General features: G+C 38.9%; 1 protein-coding gene across 1 annotated transcript; it reads left to right on the top strand.

The window, feature by feature from the left end:
- The first annotated feature begins 4,666 nt into the window (after positions 1–4,666).
- On the top strand, positions 4,667–5,903 carry LOC105438885. Its single transcript, XM_030973704.1, has 2 exons — positions 4,667–5,127; positions 5,817–5,903. The coding sequence occupies exons 1-2, from the start codon at positions 4,689–4,691 to the stop codon at positions 5,900–5,902; spliced, it is 525 nt and encodes a 174-aa protein (XP_030829564.1). The 5' UTR covers positions 4,667–4,688; the 3' UTR covers position 5,903.
- The last annotated feature ends 7,595 nt before the right edge of the window (positions 5,904–13,498 follow it).

The raw sequence follows: 13,498 nt of genomic DNA, 5'->3' as shown, positions 1-13,498 counted from the left end.
TCCATTTGTGCCAATGTTTATAAGCTGCTCATTGCCGGCAAACAGTGCCACTTAATTTCCCCATTGATGTATACCATACGATCCCTATATCTGCATGCGTACCACAACTTCCACTTTAGAAATTAATGTACATGTAAAGACACGTATGTATTATATCACAAACGTATGTGTATGGAAACAAAAATGATAAACTAAATTTGCCCATTGTTTCGGACCTCGTAGCTTTCATGGAAATCAAAATCTGGACGTCGATGAAAAGTTTGAGAACCCTTGATGGCTTGATCTAATACAAAATATGAATACATTAATGCCAGACTACAGACTAGCTCAGATTAGCGTAGATTTGTTTTCTTCCCTTCAGTTCTTTCTTCTGCTTCCAACTTTCCATTTAATTTGAATTGGGCGTAAGCATTCCAATAAAAACTAAAACAACAAAACACAATAAAAATAAAAGAAGGGGAATTCCCCGTAAATGTGCCGATGGTGCGCATGCGCATGCGCACCCATGCAAATAGTTTCGCCTATGCTGCTTCATCATTTATTGGACTTCCTTGATCATGAATTCTGATTTCATTGCCTTGGCTTGTACTAGAAGTTTTGCTGGTTTTCTGTGGCAGGATTCTTAAATGAGCATTTTCCATCGTTATAATAGGTCGTGTAGATCGATAGACCCACTGAATAAAAAATATAATAGCTGTTGAGTGTTGTTGGAATTTTACTTCCACTGCACGAGATCGAGATCAACATCATCGCACCATTAAGCGTACGTCTTGTTCGGAGGAGCTGGACCGGCCCGGCCGGCCGGCCCTGCCCTGCTAAGTAGGTACGTAAATGCTAACGAAAGCAGTCTCTGATAAGTGATGGGTCATTCCATGGGCCCAGATGGGGTAAGGTCAATTTTTGTGACATACCAGAAGTGAGAAACTATGTCTCCTATCATTGTATCAAATATAATAATTAATGTTTGCTAAAATTGAGTTTAGCATAAAAAGCATAGCCAACTATTTTACAAGTAAGTTCAAATAGCTCAAGCTTCATGGAGAATCAATATTATAGACCCAAGGCCAAACTAGTTTATGTAATCACTGTTGTAATGTTATTGAATATGATGTCATGTAACGCTGGTAAAAAGAGAAATGTGTATTAGGCAAAGATTTTGAAGAGAAGCAACTGTAACAAGAATGATTCTGGCAGGGCACTGCAATATACATTCATTGCAATTTGCATACAAGTCTTCAACAGAGGATTTCATCTTCCATGTGTAGTAGAATATCTTGTACCAACGTTACATTGCATGGCATCATCATATTTTTGCCCCAACCCCATGAAATGATCCTGATATCAAATGTTGTTCCACCTGGCCGGCTCCACCGACTGCCTATAGTCTATGAGGAAGCCGGGTTAACAAATGACGGTTCTTTCTGTATACTAGATAATTAATTTGGACCACACCTCTGATCAGTCAATCCGTTAAAGCTGATATTCTAAGCAAATTAATGTCCCTTAATTTGGTACCTACGGCAAGCATATGTTATTCATAAGTTTTTCAATTACCTAGTATATCACAAAAAAATTCTGGCTACTCGAAATCCTTAATTGAAATGTCGAAAATATCCGCCTCTCTTTGCATAGCAAATCAGTCACAGCGCTGGTCTACTATATATGACATCACGTCCGGGAAAGAGTATATTCACGTACCCGGATGTTCCATAGAAAGCATGTGCAGAGAGATACGATTTTCTGCTTATTTTGTTTCAACGGCTGAAAATCCTAATAAATCATAATTCTATATACAATTCTTTACCTTCCCCTAATACTTCATAGTATTAATATCAATTCCCCTTTTAAAAATTATGACCTAATATCCTAACGATGTGCTATTAGTCGATATTTTCACCATGTAATTTTTGTTTTGGTGTTGAAATCGGCCCAGGCATGGAGTGAACAGTAGCTGTCTGGTAAGTGCACCCATGCACAGTTCCCATACAGCGATCTCCAGACTTACTTCTTCCTTTCTCCCCATGTCTTTCGCTTTCCTTGCAGGCCCTGAAGATCCTTCATCTTCTTCCATAAATATGCTGTGCATTGTGCGATATCTACCAATTCTGACACCAGTATAGTCACTGAGGAGCAGGTCTTTGTTAGTTGTTTTTCTTAGCTGGTAACGTCGCTTTCATTCTCTTGCAATTGCCGATAAACAATGACTAGCGCACGTACGTTCCATCACAAGCAAGCTGCGCCTAGAGCAGCGGCCTGGTCTTACCTCCCGATTCTGCTCGCTTCACGAACGTTCGTGCAAGAGCTGCATCACTCGCGGATGGAATATCGTTCGAACATTAGACATTGTCCAAATTATAGAGGAAGCGCGCTTGCATGATCTCGTGCAAGTTTGATATTTTACAACATAAAATGTTTAAAGGGAAGCTTTACTACTTCAGCCAGAAGGGATTAGACCAAACAGCGAGCCAGCGAGGTCACTGTGACAGGTGGCTATCTCATTAACTCAGCTCTCATTTAACATAAGAAAAAAAGGATCATGGGGGACCAATAGGCACCGATTGGGGAAGTTTTCTATATACATGTAGAGGGAGCAAGTAGCTACAAGTAGGAGTACTGTATACTTTTTTTGAGGTAGTCACACACATCTATGATAAGTACTATCATAGCTCTATAGCCTATTCGTTTTACAAAACTGCACCTGTACCTTATCTGATGAAAAGATAATGCATCCGCCAATTCATATGTGCATGATTTAACCTTGTTTCCCAAGCAGTAAACTCGTCTTAAATCTCTTCCAAATAGGTGAATATGAGGATATAAAAAGAAATCAGCGACTGGAAAAAATGTGTCTGGAATGCAAAATTAGGCAAAGTAATTAGTGATGTCAATGAATTAAAAGTTCTTAATCTTATGAAAGATTTTTTAAATAAATGTACATCTATGTTGCATTCTGGACTTGTCTTCTCATGCCTCTACATTGTGTAAGCAAGCTCTCTCTCTCTCTCTCTGCATACATTTAAAACAAAAGTTTCTCTTCCCAACTAAAATCTTGTAAGAGGCCTGCTCAACATAGATTAGCAACAACTAATGTTTGTGAAGTTGATTCCATTTATAGGAAGAGAGAGATTCCATAAATAGGCGAGGGCAATGGCTGGTAACCACCAGGAGCCTGTGTCTCAAACTGTTGTAAGGATAAGATCACTTACATCTCTTTGAAACATGTGATGAATTACTTTTATTCCTAAGACTAAGAGGCCTTTCCTATTTATCAATATTTTTATCCACAGACTGCTCAGTTCTACACTTATGGATGCTATTGTGATTGTGATTGAAAGGTAAACTACAGCAGGAAGAATTGGGGTGAGATACTAGATGGTATTTCACTTTCAAGCCCTCTGATTGCAGTCTTATAATCCACCTCCTTGTGAAATTACACTGAATACAGCTTTTAGTTGGTGAAGAATAGTGACAGAATGGCTGGCAAGTTTGATGGAGATTGGACAAAGGAACTGTCTCTGCCTCTGGAAGTAGAAAGCTGTCCAAAGCATAGTGGTTTCACACTAGACTATGTTTGCAAGCAATGCCAGACAAATGTATGTGTAAGCTGTGTAGCCTGTGATCACCATGACCATGAACTTGAAAGTTTGAAGTCTCAAAAAGTACAAATATCAGAACACAGGGAAAATCTTGAAAAAATTGAAAGAGGTTTGAAGGCTAAAGAAGAACGGAAATCAGAACTCAAGAAAAATCTTGAAAAAAGGTTAACAGAAGTGAAGGTCATGCAGAAGCATTGCAAGGAATGGTCGCGACAGATACATGAAATAACTGAAGAAAAGTTATGTTTCATTGACCAAGAAAGTGACAGGAGGAGATCATCAGTAATACTGGAGAGAAATGACTTTGAGAGGCGTGCCAAAAGCATGACAGATTCTCTAGAAAAAGAGGAAAACAATATATACGCCCTTGCATATTCCTTAAAGGCAAACCCTTCGGAAGACATTCAGGAGGAATCGGAAGAGTGCACCAGCGCCCAGCTTCCTCGGGTTAAGACATATAATAATTTAAAAGTGAAATTCGAGAGGATGCAGTCTCCTAACCGATTTTCATCTTCAAGCACTACAACCCTAGGAGAATTGGCAAGTTCTTCTGCTTTTGAACCCTCTACATCGACATGTAGAAGGTGGCCTAGCGAGGTAAGAATTAGAAGATTGAGCTCACATCAGTTTATTTTTATGTTTGTCTGACAAAGAGGTAGTAATAAGAGAAAAATTAAATGGATTTCATTGTGAGTAAGGAAAGCCAATCAGATTCATATCCTTCTAAAGAGGAGTGAGACATTTTAAAGAAATTTTATCAATTCTGGAAAGCTGGAAAAATGAGTTACAAAAATGTTACAAAAATTTCTACAAGAATTTTGGAAGAACTTACTTCACTTAGTTATCCTAGGAGAAGGTTGAAAATAAAATAACATGTCACTACATGTTCAGTAAATTTGGTTATTTGTTCTAATGCCAAAATCAGTTTGGAACTTTGAAACACAATGATAGCAATAAGTATTACCAATAAATGATGAAGATTTAAACTATAGAAGCTAATGCTTCTAACAAACTATACAGACTCAATATTATGATTCTCTGCTTAATCCGAACCAGGGACTTGACAGAGAGCAAGCTCAGGGAGCTGTGGAAATGGAACATAGTAAAGATGCATCAGATCTACAAGGAGATATGGACACATGCAGTGGCAGCGATTGTGGGGAGTTGGGTGCTGAAGGAGGGCTAGCATTTAAGATTGATAGAGAAGGAGTTATCAAAGGACAAATGAAAGAAGATGAAAAAGGCAATGATGCACACTCTGGAAAAGATGATGTAGTTCTCTCTGACCTGGCTATGCATCTCCTACCTGAAAATTTAACACCACTGGGCCTCCGCTTAGGGTTATCCAACATTATCATCAACCAAATTCGATTTAATAACCCTTTGAGCATAGGTAATGCTATCTACCAGGTGCTTCAGGAATGGAAAGGAATTATATGTGCTGGATGCTTGACTGAGGAACATTTTAAGACGCTGGAACAATGTCTCCGGAAGATTGGGCATGAGGATGCAGCTGACTGGCTGATAGAGAGTAAGAAACACAAACACAGAAAATGCCATGCACAATTCAAATAATACCGGTATATGTACAGTGCGTCCAAGAAAAAAGAAACCGTGAATTATCAATGTTTTATTATACCTTAACCACTTTCATTTAATGCAACTCATATGATGCATATTTCAGGCATGAGTAATTAAAATCAATTTAAAGAAAGGTTACCCAAAAGTCATTTGACGAACCGTATCTGAATTTCAAAGAGAAATTCACATTTCTAATAAGTTCATTTTCTGCCCTTTTATATGACACCTCAATCAGGAAATATGAGCCAATGCAGGGATAACTAAGTTCTGTTTCTTTAAAGTAATGCTTGATTTCCATAATTTTATTAAACAAATTTGTTTTCACTGGCTGCTCTGTTTCGTTGGGAAAAAGACAGAGCTTTAAAAGGCTCTATATAATTTGACCAGGATTGGTCTTATTATTTTAGAACTACTTTTAGACTTTCATGAAGTAAAATTCAATGGCATGAGTTTATCTTGTCACTGCCCCCCCCCCCCCCCCCCCCCATGCAAACATAAATGCTCATGATAATAATAATACTGATTATAGTAATGATTATAATGACAATGAACTTTAACAAAATGAAACATGTGTTTAGATTACATATATGTGTGCCTTTTTAATGTTGTTTTTTTGTTACAACTTTCATTTTGTATCAGGATTGCATAAGTCTACAGACCAACTTGGGCAGCCTTCCCCATCTCCTGGCCAACTTGTGCAGCCTGCTTCCTCAGACTCACAGTAAGTCACGGCTTACTTCACTACCTTCATCACCATGCAACCCACTCCTTTCTGGAATTAAGGGGGTATATAAATGACTCCTACTAGACGTGTATTTTTAATATGTTTTTTTATAAATGTTATGTTTCCTGGGAGAAATTTCAACTAATTAAACATGTTTGTGGCTTGCACGCAAATAAGACCGATCGATCTGTAATTGAAAACAAGTCAGAAAAAAATGTGTAGAACCAGCGAGACTTGAACCTATATAAAAGTTATCACTGACATATTCAAACATGGAAAATACAAAAAGAGAAACTTGTATTAGCTGGTGAATTATATAACTATTACTCATTACTATAAGCGATTAAACTTGCACAAAATTAAAGCAGAATTGCTCCATTTTGGGCCATTTATTTTGTCATATAGGCACCCCATTTTACATGCATGCCCGGTATCCATTGTTGTGTGTGTGTTTATATAGAAGAAAGTCTAGATTTCTGCTCTGGAGTTATTATGCATCAAATATGCGCATCCTATATATATAAAGTTATATATATATAAAGTTGTATATGTATACAGGTACATGTATATAACTTTAATAAGACGATCGTTTAATGCTTTATTGCGATTTGATGAAATAAAGTTTCTACAATTAGCAGAAATGCAATTTAGAATATTTTCTTTTAAAGGGATTGGGTATCTTTCTCTCAGATGCTAAACAAATAACTTACTTACTTTGATGTTTACTTTAATGTTGAAGCGTAAAGATAAACTTTGCCCCTCCAGGTAATGCTATCTCTCTGGTATGGACTGTACTTAAGGGGTGGCTGTACCAATATTTCCCAAGGATGGATTTGAACTGATTTACACTTGTTGCTCTGACTGCTGAGTCTGTTAAGAAATTCCAGTTGTTGCAACTTCACACAGAGAAGGAATTTTGAAGAAGCACAGATTTACACTTTGGCTTCCTTACTTTCATACTGTGGCCTCATACTGTCCACCCGGTCAATTCCTTTCATAATCTTAAAGATTTGTATCAGCTCAGCTCTCTGTCTTCAGTAAATGAGCGTCTCTAACCCGAGGGCTTTCAATCTCTCATGGTATTTTAGGTGACGAAGATGTGCGAGTTGATGGGTAGCTCTTTTCTGCACCCCGAGTTGTAATATTCAAGAGTAGGCCAGATAATGGTCTTGTAAAGCATATCCTTTTTCATTCAGATTTGAAAAGGTTCTCTTTATAATACCCAACTTGATGTTGGCTCTTCTTGCTACATCTGCCACATGATCTGAGAATGATAGTGCAGAGTCAAAAGTTAATCCCCCAACCCCCCCCCCCCCCCCCTCACCGGAATGACCGCATGCGTGTTACCAAAATGTCCGGTAAAGGGGTACTTTTCACGCACCAAAGTCTGGCTTGTACATACACAAAATTGACTTTACACTCCGGACTTGGGGGTGTTTTCAAAAGGAGGGAACACGCATATGCGTACCCTAAATAACACTAAGTTATTTGCTATGGTGTTTTGTAGTCACATTTCGGGTTACGCCTCCCATAATGAATGACCTTGCGTTTTTAGACATTGAATTGTAATTGCCATTTCTCAGCCCATCTCAAACATCCTGTTGAAGGTTTTCAGCATCACTTCTGTTTTCCACAACACTATAGATTTTTGTATCGTCTGCAAATAATTTAATTCCTGATGTATTGTTACATTCTCAGGCAAATCGTCAATGAAATAGAGAAATAGGACAGGGCTGAGAACACTTCCTTGCGGAATTCCGCTGGATACTGGGCATGATGGTGATTGTTTACCATTAACTGTCTGATACTCTTTGTGATCGTCCTGTCAAGTACCCTTTTATCCAGTCATGGATATGTCCTGAAATACCATTGGCTTGTAGCTTAACAAGGAGATGTTTGTAAGGGACATTGTCAAATACCTTCCTGCAATCTAAATAGATGCAGTCGATACTATGGCCGTTATCAATTTTTGCTGTCCATTCTTCAAGAACCTCAAGAAGTTGGGTAGCGCAGGACCTGCCAAATCGAAATCCATGTTGATGATCGTCCAATAGGTAATTGTTCTCTAGATGCTCAATCAGAGCCTTTCTCACAATTCTCTCCATGATCTTGCACACTATCGATGTCAGACTGACTGGTCGATAGTTTGTTGGATCGTTTTCCTCCCTTTCTTGAAGAGTGGCACCACAATAGCCTCCTTAGTTTGTATTCTGACTATTGAAATACTATTATTCTTATCAGGTGAATGAAATAGTTTGTATCATGGCACTTAATTCACTTGCCAGTGGGGCGTCATTGAGAACGCTCGTAGATTTGGCCAAAATCTGTTCTGGATTTCAGTACCTCAGCAGTCACCCCACTGTTACTATAGTAGCTTCTCGATTTTGCACACAAATCGCAGATTCTCTGTCCGTGTTGAGCTTGCGAAAACTCCCTATTGCCGAATACTTTACCGATCATCAGATTCCAAGTAAAGTGATCATTCACAACGGAAAAGCCAGCACACAAACAAATCACAGTTCTAGCTCTCTCAGCTCTTTGTGTTCAAGTGACCTTTGGAAAAGTTTGTTCCCGAATTTATATCAATTACGAACTGGCTTATTACCTTCAATTGCCAATTCTCGGGGTGGGAGTTCGGTGTAAAAATTGTGAGAGCTAAAAATGTCAGATGTAAAAATGCAGAGGTATTACAGTATTAGTATTTTACATGGCGAAAACTTGTCGTTTAAAATTGAAACCCCCATTTGACTTTCACCACTACTACTAAGGGTGCGTTCAATCGAATTTTCGAAGCTAGAATCACAAACATGAATCACAAATCAAAACGCTGTTACAAAAAACAAGGTCACTGCGGTTAGCGTTCAAGCGATTTTTTTGGGTCCAGACAACTCGCCACAAAGACAACCCGCCCCAAGACAACCCGCCACAATACCCTGGACATCCCGCCACAATACCCTGGACAACCCGCCACAATACCCTGGACAACTCGCCACAGCCTTTTCGGACAACTCGCCACACTTTTTCCCATCATGATTTCTAGATCTAAAATGAAATGAAATTGTCATTTTTCATGATTTTCGTGCTTTTATAAACACAGTCATTACAAAGAATAAAGAATAAAGTTGATTTCCCTAATTGTAACAATAATATATATTGAAATGAAATTGTCATTTTTCATGATTTTCGTGCTTTTATAAACAGTCATTAAAAAGAATAAAGTTGAATTCCCTTGTAACAATAATATACTTTTGATCTAGAGGTCTATAACAGCTGCATTTTTCTGTCCCAGAATTTTTTTATGGTAGGATACTGGAAGCACTGGCGTACTGATGGGGGGGGGGGGGGGCAGGTAATATTAGAATGTAAAGATACGCCAAAGATACATAGCAGCATATTCCTACCATTAAAAAGTTTCCTGAGACATGAACTTAAAAATCGTAGTCGTAACTCGTAGTCGGATACGGAGTCGGGCTAACTCGGCCCACGGGACTACTCGGCCCAGCTGGAAAAACTGGGCCGAGATGTCCCGACCTGATTAATCGATCGAGAGATACCAATGTGTATATGTTTGTGCTCTTTGTGACTTAATAATGCCCTTTCCAACCAAAATCTTTAATGGAATTGTGTTAAATGATACCAATGAAGACAATTTATAACTTATCTTTAGGTAAAATGACAAAAAAAATGACATTTCGGATAATTTACTCACAGCTCGCAATCCGCATTGCCGCACGTACATTAAATGTGCGTTGTATCTACTCGGACCACTGAAATTCGAGCAGTGTTTTCGTCGGTAAATCACTGCAAAAATATCATTTTTATCTCGTATGAAGGTCTATTTTTTATTCCTGACACAGATTTCATTATTGAGAAGTCGAATATAGTACATTTTAGATGAGATGGTTGATGTTTGTTCACATTCTTTCGTCCTGGCCGTAAATTAGCAGACTACTGCCTAGTGCTACCGCAGCAGCTCAGCTCAGTGTGCAGCTAGCCGTACAGCGCCGCCGGCCGGGTCGGCGGGGGAATTCACTGACTCGGCGCCCGTACCGGGCCGCTGCACTGCATTGCATGATTGTACTGCCCAATTTGATCGAGTGATGTGAGTATAACTAATCAAACTAGATCTATATCTACTGTATTATCATTATTCATTCCGAGTAGAATATCCAATTTGATTTAGTGAGTAAACTAGACCTAGATCTATATCTACTGTAGCTACATCATTATCATATACTAGATTAGTCATTCAGAGTAGAATATTTGATTAATGAAGGAATGGAATTTTTCTTTTTCATAATCAGATAATCATATTTTACTCCTAAAAGTTAAAGACTTGATAAATAGCTAGATCTAACGTAAGGGCCTAGCCTAGTACTGTAAGAGAAGTGAGCTGAAGAATCGCCTTCTTCTTTTATTTTGGAGGGGCAGGCGCGTAGCCAGGGGGGGGGCAGTGGGGGCGGTCGCCCCCCCCCCCCCCAAAAAAAAAGAGAAAAAAAGAAAAAAGGAAGAGGACGTAGGAAGAAAAAGGATTAAGAGTCGAGAACGGTACAACGAATCGTCTTCTTTCTCTAATTATTTAATGAAACATCAAAGCTTTCGCGCTTCGCACGAGAAGGGGGGGACAAAACTGAATTCAGGTAAGGATAAAGAGTCGAGATCGGTACAACGAATTGTCTTCTTTAGTAATTTATAAAACGTAAATGCTTCCACGCTTCGCGCGGGAGCGGGGAAACTGAATTCAGACAAGGATCTAGAGTCGAGAACGGTAAAACGAATCGTCTTCTTTCCCTAATTATTTAATGAAACATCAAAGCTTCCGCGCTTTGCGCGGGAAGGGGGGATGGAACTGAATTCAGGTAAGGATAAAGAGTCGAGATCGGTACAAGGAATTGTCTTCTATCTCTAATAATTTATAAAACGTCAATGCTTCCACGCTTCATCCATCCCTCTAATCATCAATATCGTCTTCATCCCTTACATCATCAAAATTGTCTCCATCCCTCTCATCATCTCTAATTCTCCATCCCTCACATTGTCTCCATCCCTCTCATCATCTCCATCCCTCACATTGTCTCCACCCCTTTCATTATCAATATCGTCTCCATTCCTCTCATCATCTCCATCCCTCACCAATCCCTCTCATCATCTCCATCCCTTACATCATCAACATTGTCTCCATTATGTATTATGCCACATTGTGGAAATGCAATTTTATTTTTTTAATTCATTATTTATTTATAGTATGTACATATTTACAGGTACACAAGATCAGATATAAATCTGTTAACCCCCAGCCCCCCCCCCCCCAAAAAAAAAAAATTGTAACATGCAGATGACACGCCACACCATTCCTTGTGTTGTGGTATTGGTACGTATTATTTCATATGCAATTTACAAGGCAAAAAAAAATCTAAATAAATAAAGTTAAAACAATTAAATAAAAATGAGGACATGTTTGAAAAACACACATAATAGCAATAAACATTATTTGTTTACGACTCCAAGATACAAATTCCAACAATATGACGTCAAGCTGACTCAAAATAACAAATGATAAGCAGGTGTAATCGTGTATTAACTTTATGCCACGTTGTAATGCAAATTTGTTTTTTTTATTTATTATTTATTTATAGTATACATATTTATACAGGTACACAATATATCAGATATAAATCTGTTAACCCCCAGCCCCCCCCCAAAAAAAATATAAAAATTGATTTTGCTCATAGATCTTTGCCTCTGTTGCTGATTACATACCCGGCCGAGATGGATGGGAGGGGGGGGGGGCAGCTGCCTTTTAGAAATTTGAGGAACGGTTAAATTAATGACCAGTTGACCAAAGGTCCAGGAGAAGGCTTACAAGAATTAAGATCCCCCTGCCCAGGGGCGGCCGAGCGACTTCCAAAGTGGGGGGGGGGGGGGGGGGGCACCAACAAAAAAGGGCACTTTCTGGAGAAAAAAAGGGCACCTACAGTGGGAAATCTCAAAGCGAAAATATACAATTTTTTAGACATTGGTATATACCCCTACATTGTGATTACATTATCAGGGATGATTTCAATATTTGTTTTTCTTCATACATCATACAAGATATCGCTTAAGCATCATACTTTACAGTTGGGTGTGATGTCTGAATATGCATTTACGAGCGAGCGAAGCGAGCGTGAAAAATTTCAAAGATCTACATTGTATGAGGTCGCAGTGCGAAAATTACATCTTATAAAGAGGAAAAAAGCCAATCGTGATGGGGTTATAAGCACATTCTCATAACGGAAGACTGAAAAGACCTTTGATAAGTAACATAATTATATCATCTTTAAATGCGAGCGAGCGCAGCGAGCGAACTTTGGGGGAAATTGCTCTCAGACGCCTTAAAGAAGGGGCACGTTTAATGATTACAAGAAAAGGGGACAATTATCGAAAGGGATAAGACACTTATACGAAAAGAAAAGGAGCACGTGTCAAAGTACAAAGGATTATTATAAGAGGTGAAAATGAGACAAAGAGGCGTTTACGAAAATGGGAAATAGGCATTTGTTGACGGAAAAGTGGCACCCATCAGATTTTGATAGGGGCATTTATAAGAGGTGAAAAGGGGATAGTTCCCTTATTAGAAAGGAAAAGGGGCACGTATCATTATTAAAAGGGGAATTATCAGAGTTGAAAAGGGGCATTGACCAGATATGAAAAGGGGCACTTATAATAAAGGAAAATGTGTATTTGTTGAATGAAAAGGGGGCACCGTTCAGATTTTTAAAAGGGGCAGTTATGAGAAGGGGAAGGAACTATTTCTTTTTAACGGGGGCACTTATCGTAAGGAAAAGGGGCACTTATTAGAAAATAAGAGGGGCACATGTTAAAATGAAAGGTGTGCTCATCCGAGTTTAAAAAGGGGATAGTTATTAAAAGGAGAAGGGGCACTTCTTACAAAGGAAAAAAGGAGAAGTTGTCAAAGTAAAAGGAGCACCTCTCAGTTTTGAATAGGGCAATTATCAGAGGTAAAGGGGGCACTTATTAAAAGTGAAAAGGGGCACTTCTCGTACCTGAAAAGAGGCACTTACTAGAGATTAAAAAGGGCACTTATTCAAGATTATTTCAAGATTTATGAGAATGGAAAATGGACACTTATTGCAAAGGAAAATGGGAACATGTCGAAGGAAAAGGGGCATGTGTCAAAAATTAAAAAAAAGGGCACTCGTCAGAGGTGAAGAGGGGGGAAGGGGCACTTTTACTAAGTAATAGGGGCACTTGTCAAATGAAAAGGGGCACCTTTCCTATGTAAAAGGGGCACTTCTTACAAAATAAAAGGGGCACTTTTCCTATGTAAAAAGGGGCACTTTTGGGGTATCTGAAAAAGTGGGAGGCACTTTGCCCCCCCCCCCCCCCATCCCCGGGAGGGCCGCCTCTGCCCCTGCCCCTCCATGCACCGGCACGTCATTGCAATATCATGTCTTAATTGCTTTGCTTTGTATATATCTCTTTGATTCCCAGAAAAAGGGAACAAAAAGGAGATTTTTTGGTTTGTTTGGGGGTGGTGGGGGCTGCATTATTTATACAAAAACTTGAAGCCAATACCTTCTTTTCGTAGAATTTT

This window comes from Strongylocentrotus purpuratus, unplaced genomic scaffold (assembly GCF_000002235.5).
Source record: "Strongylocentrotus purpuratus isolate Spur 01 unplaced genomic scaffold, Spur_5.0 spur5_scaffold_7, whole genome shotgun sequence".
Taxonomy (NCBI): Eukaryota; Metazoa; Echinodermata; class Echinoidea; order Camarodonta; family Strongylocentrotidae; genus Strongylocentrotus; species Strongylocentrotus purpuratus.
The sequence above is the reverse complement of the archived record's forward strand: the minus strand, read 5'-3'. Positions and strand labels throughout refer to the sequence as shown.

Bases quoted from the DNA above. Each gene is read 5' to 3' on its own strand.
- LOC105438885 (XM_030973704.1), top strand. From the start codon at position 4,689: ATGGAACATAGTAAAGATGCATCAGATCTACAAGGAGATATGGACACA. The intron at 5,128-5,816 runs GTAAGAAACACA...ATTTTGTATCAG, and splicing joins AGCTGACTGGCTGATAGAGA to GATTGCATAAGTCTACAGAC.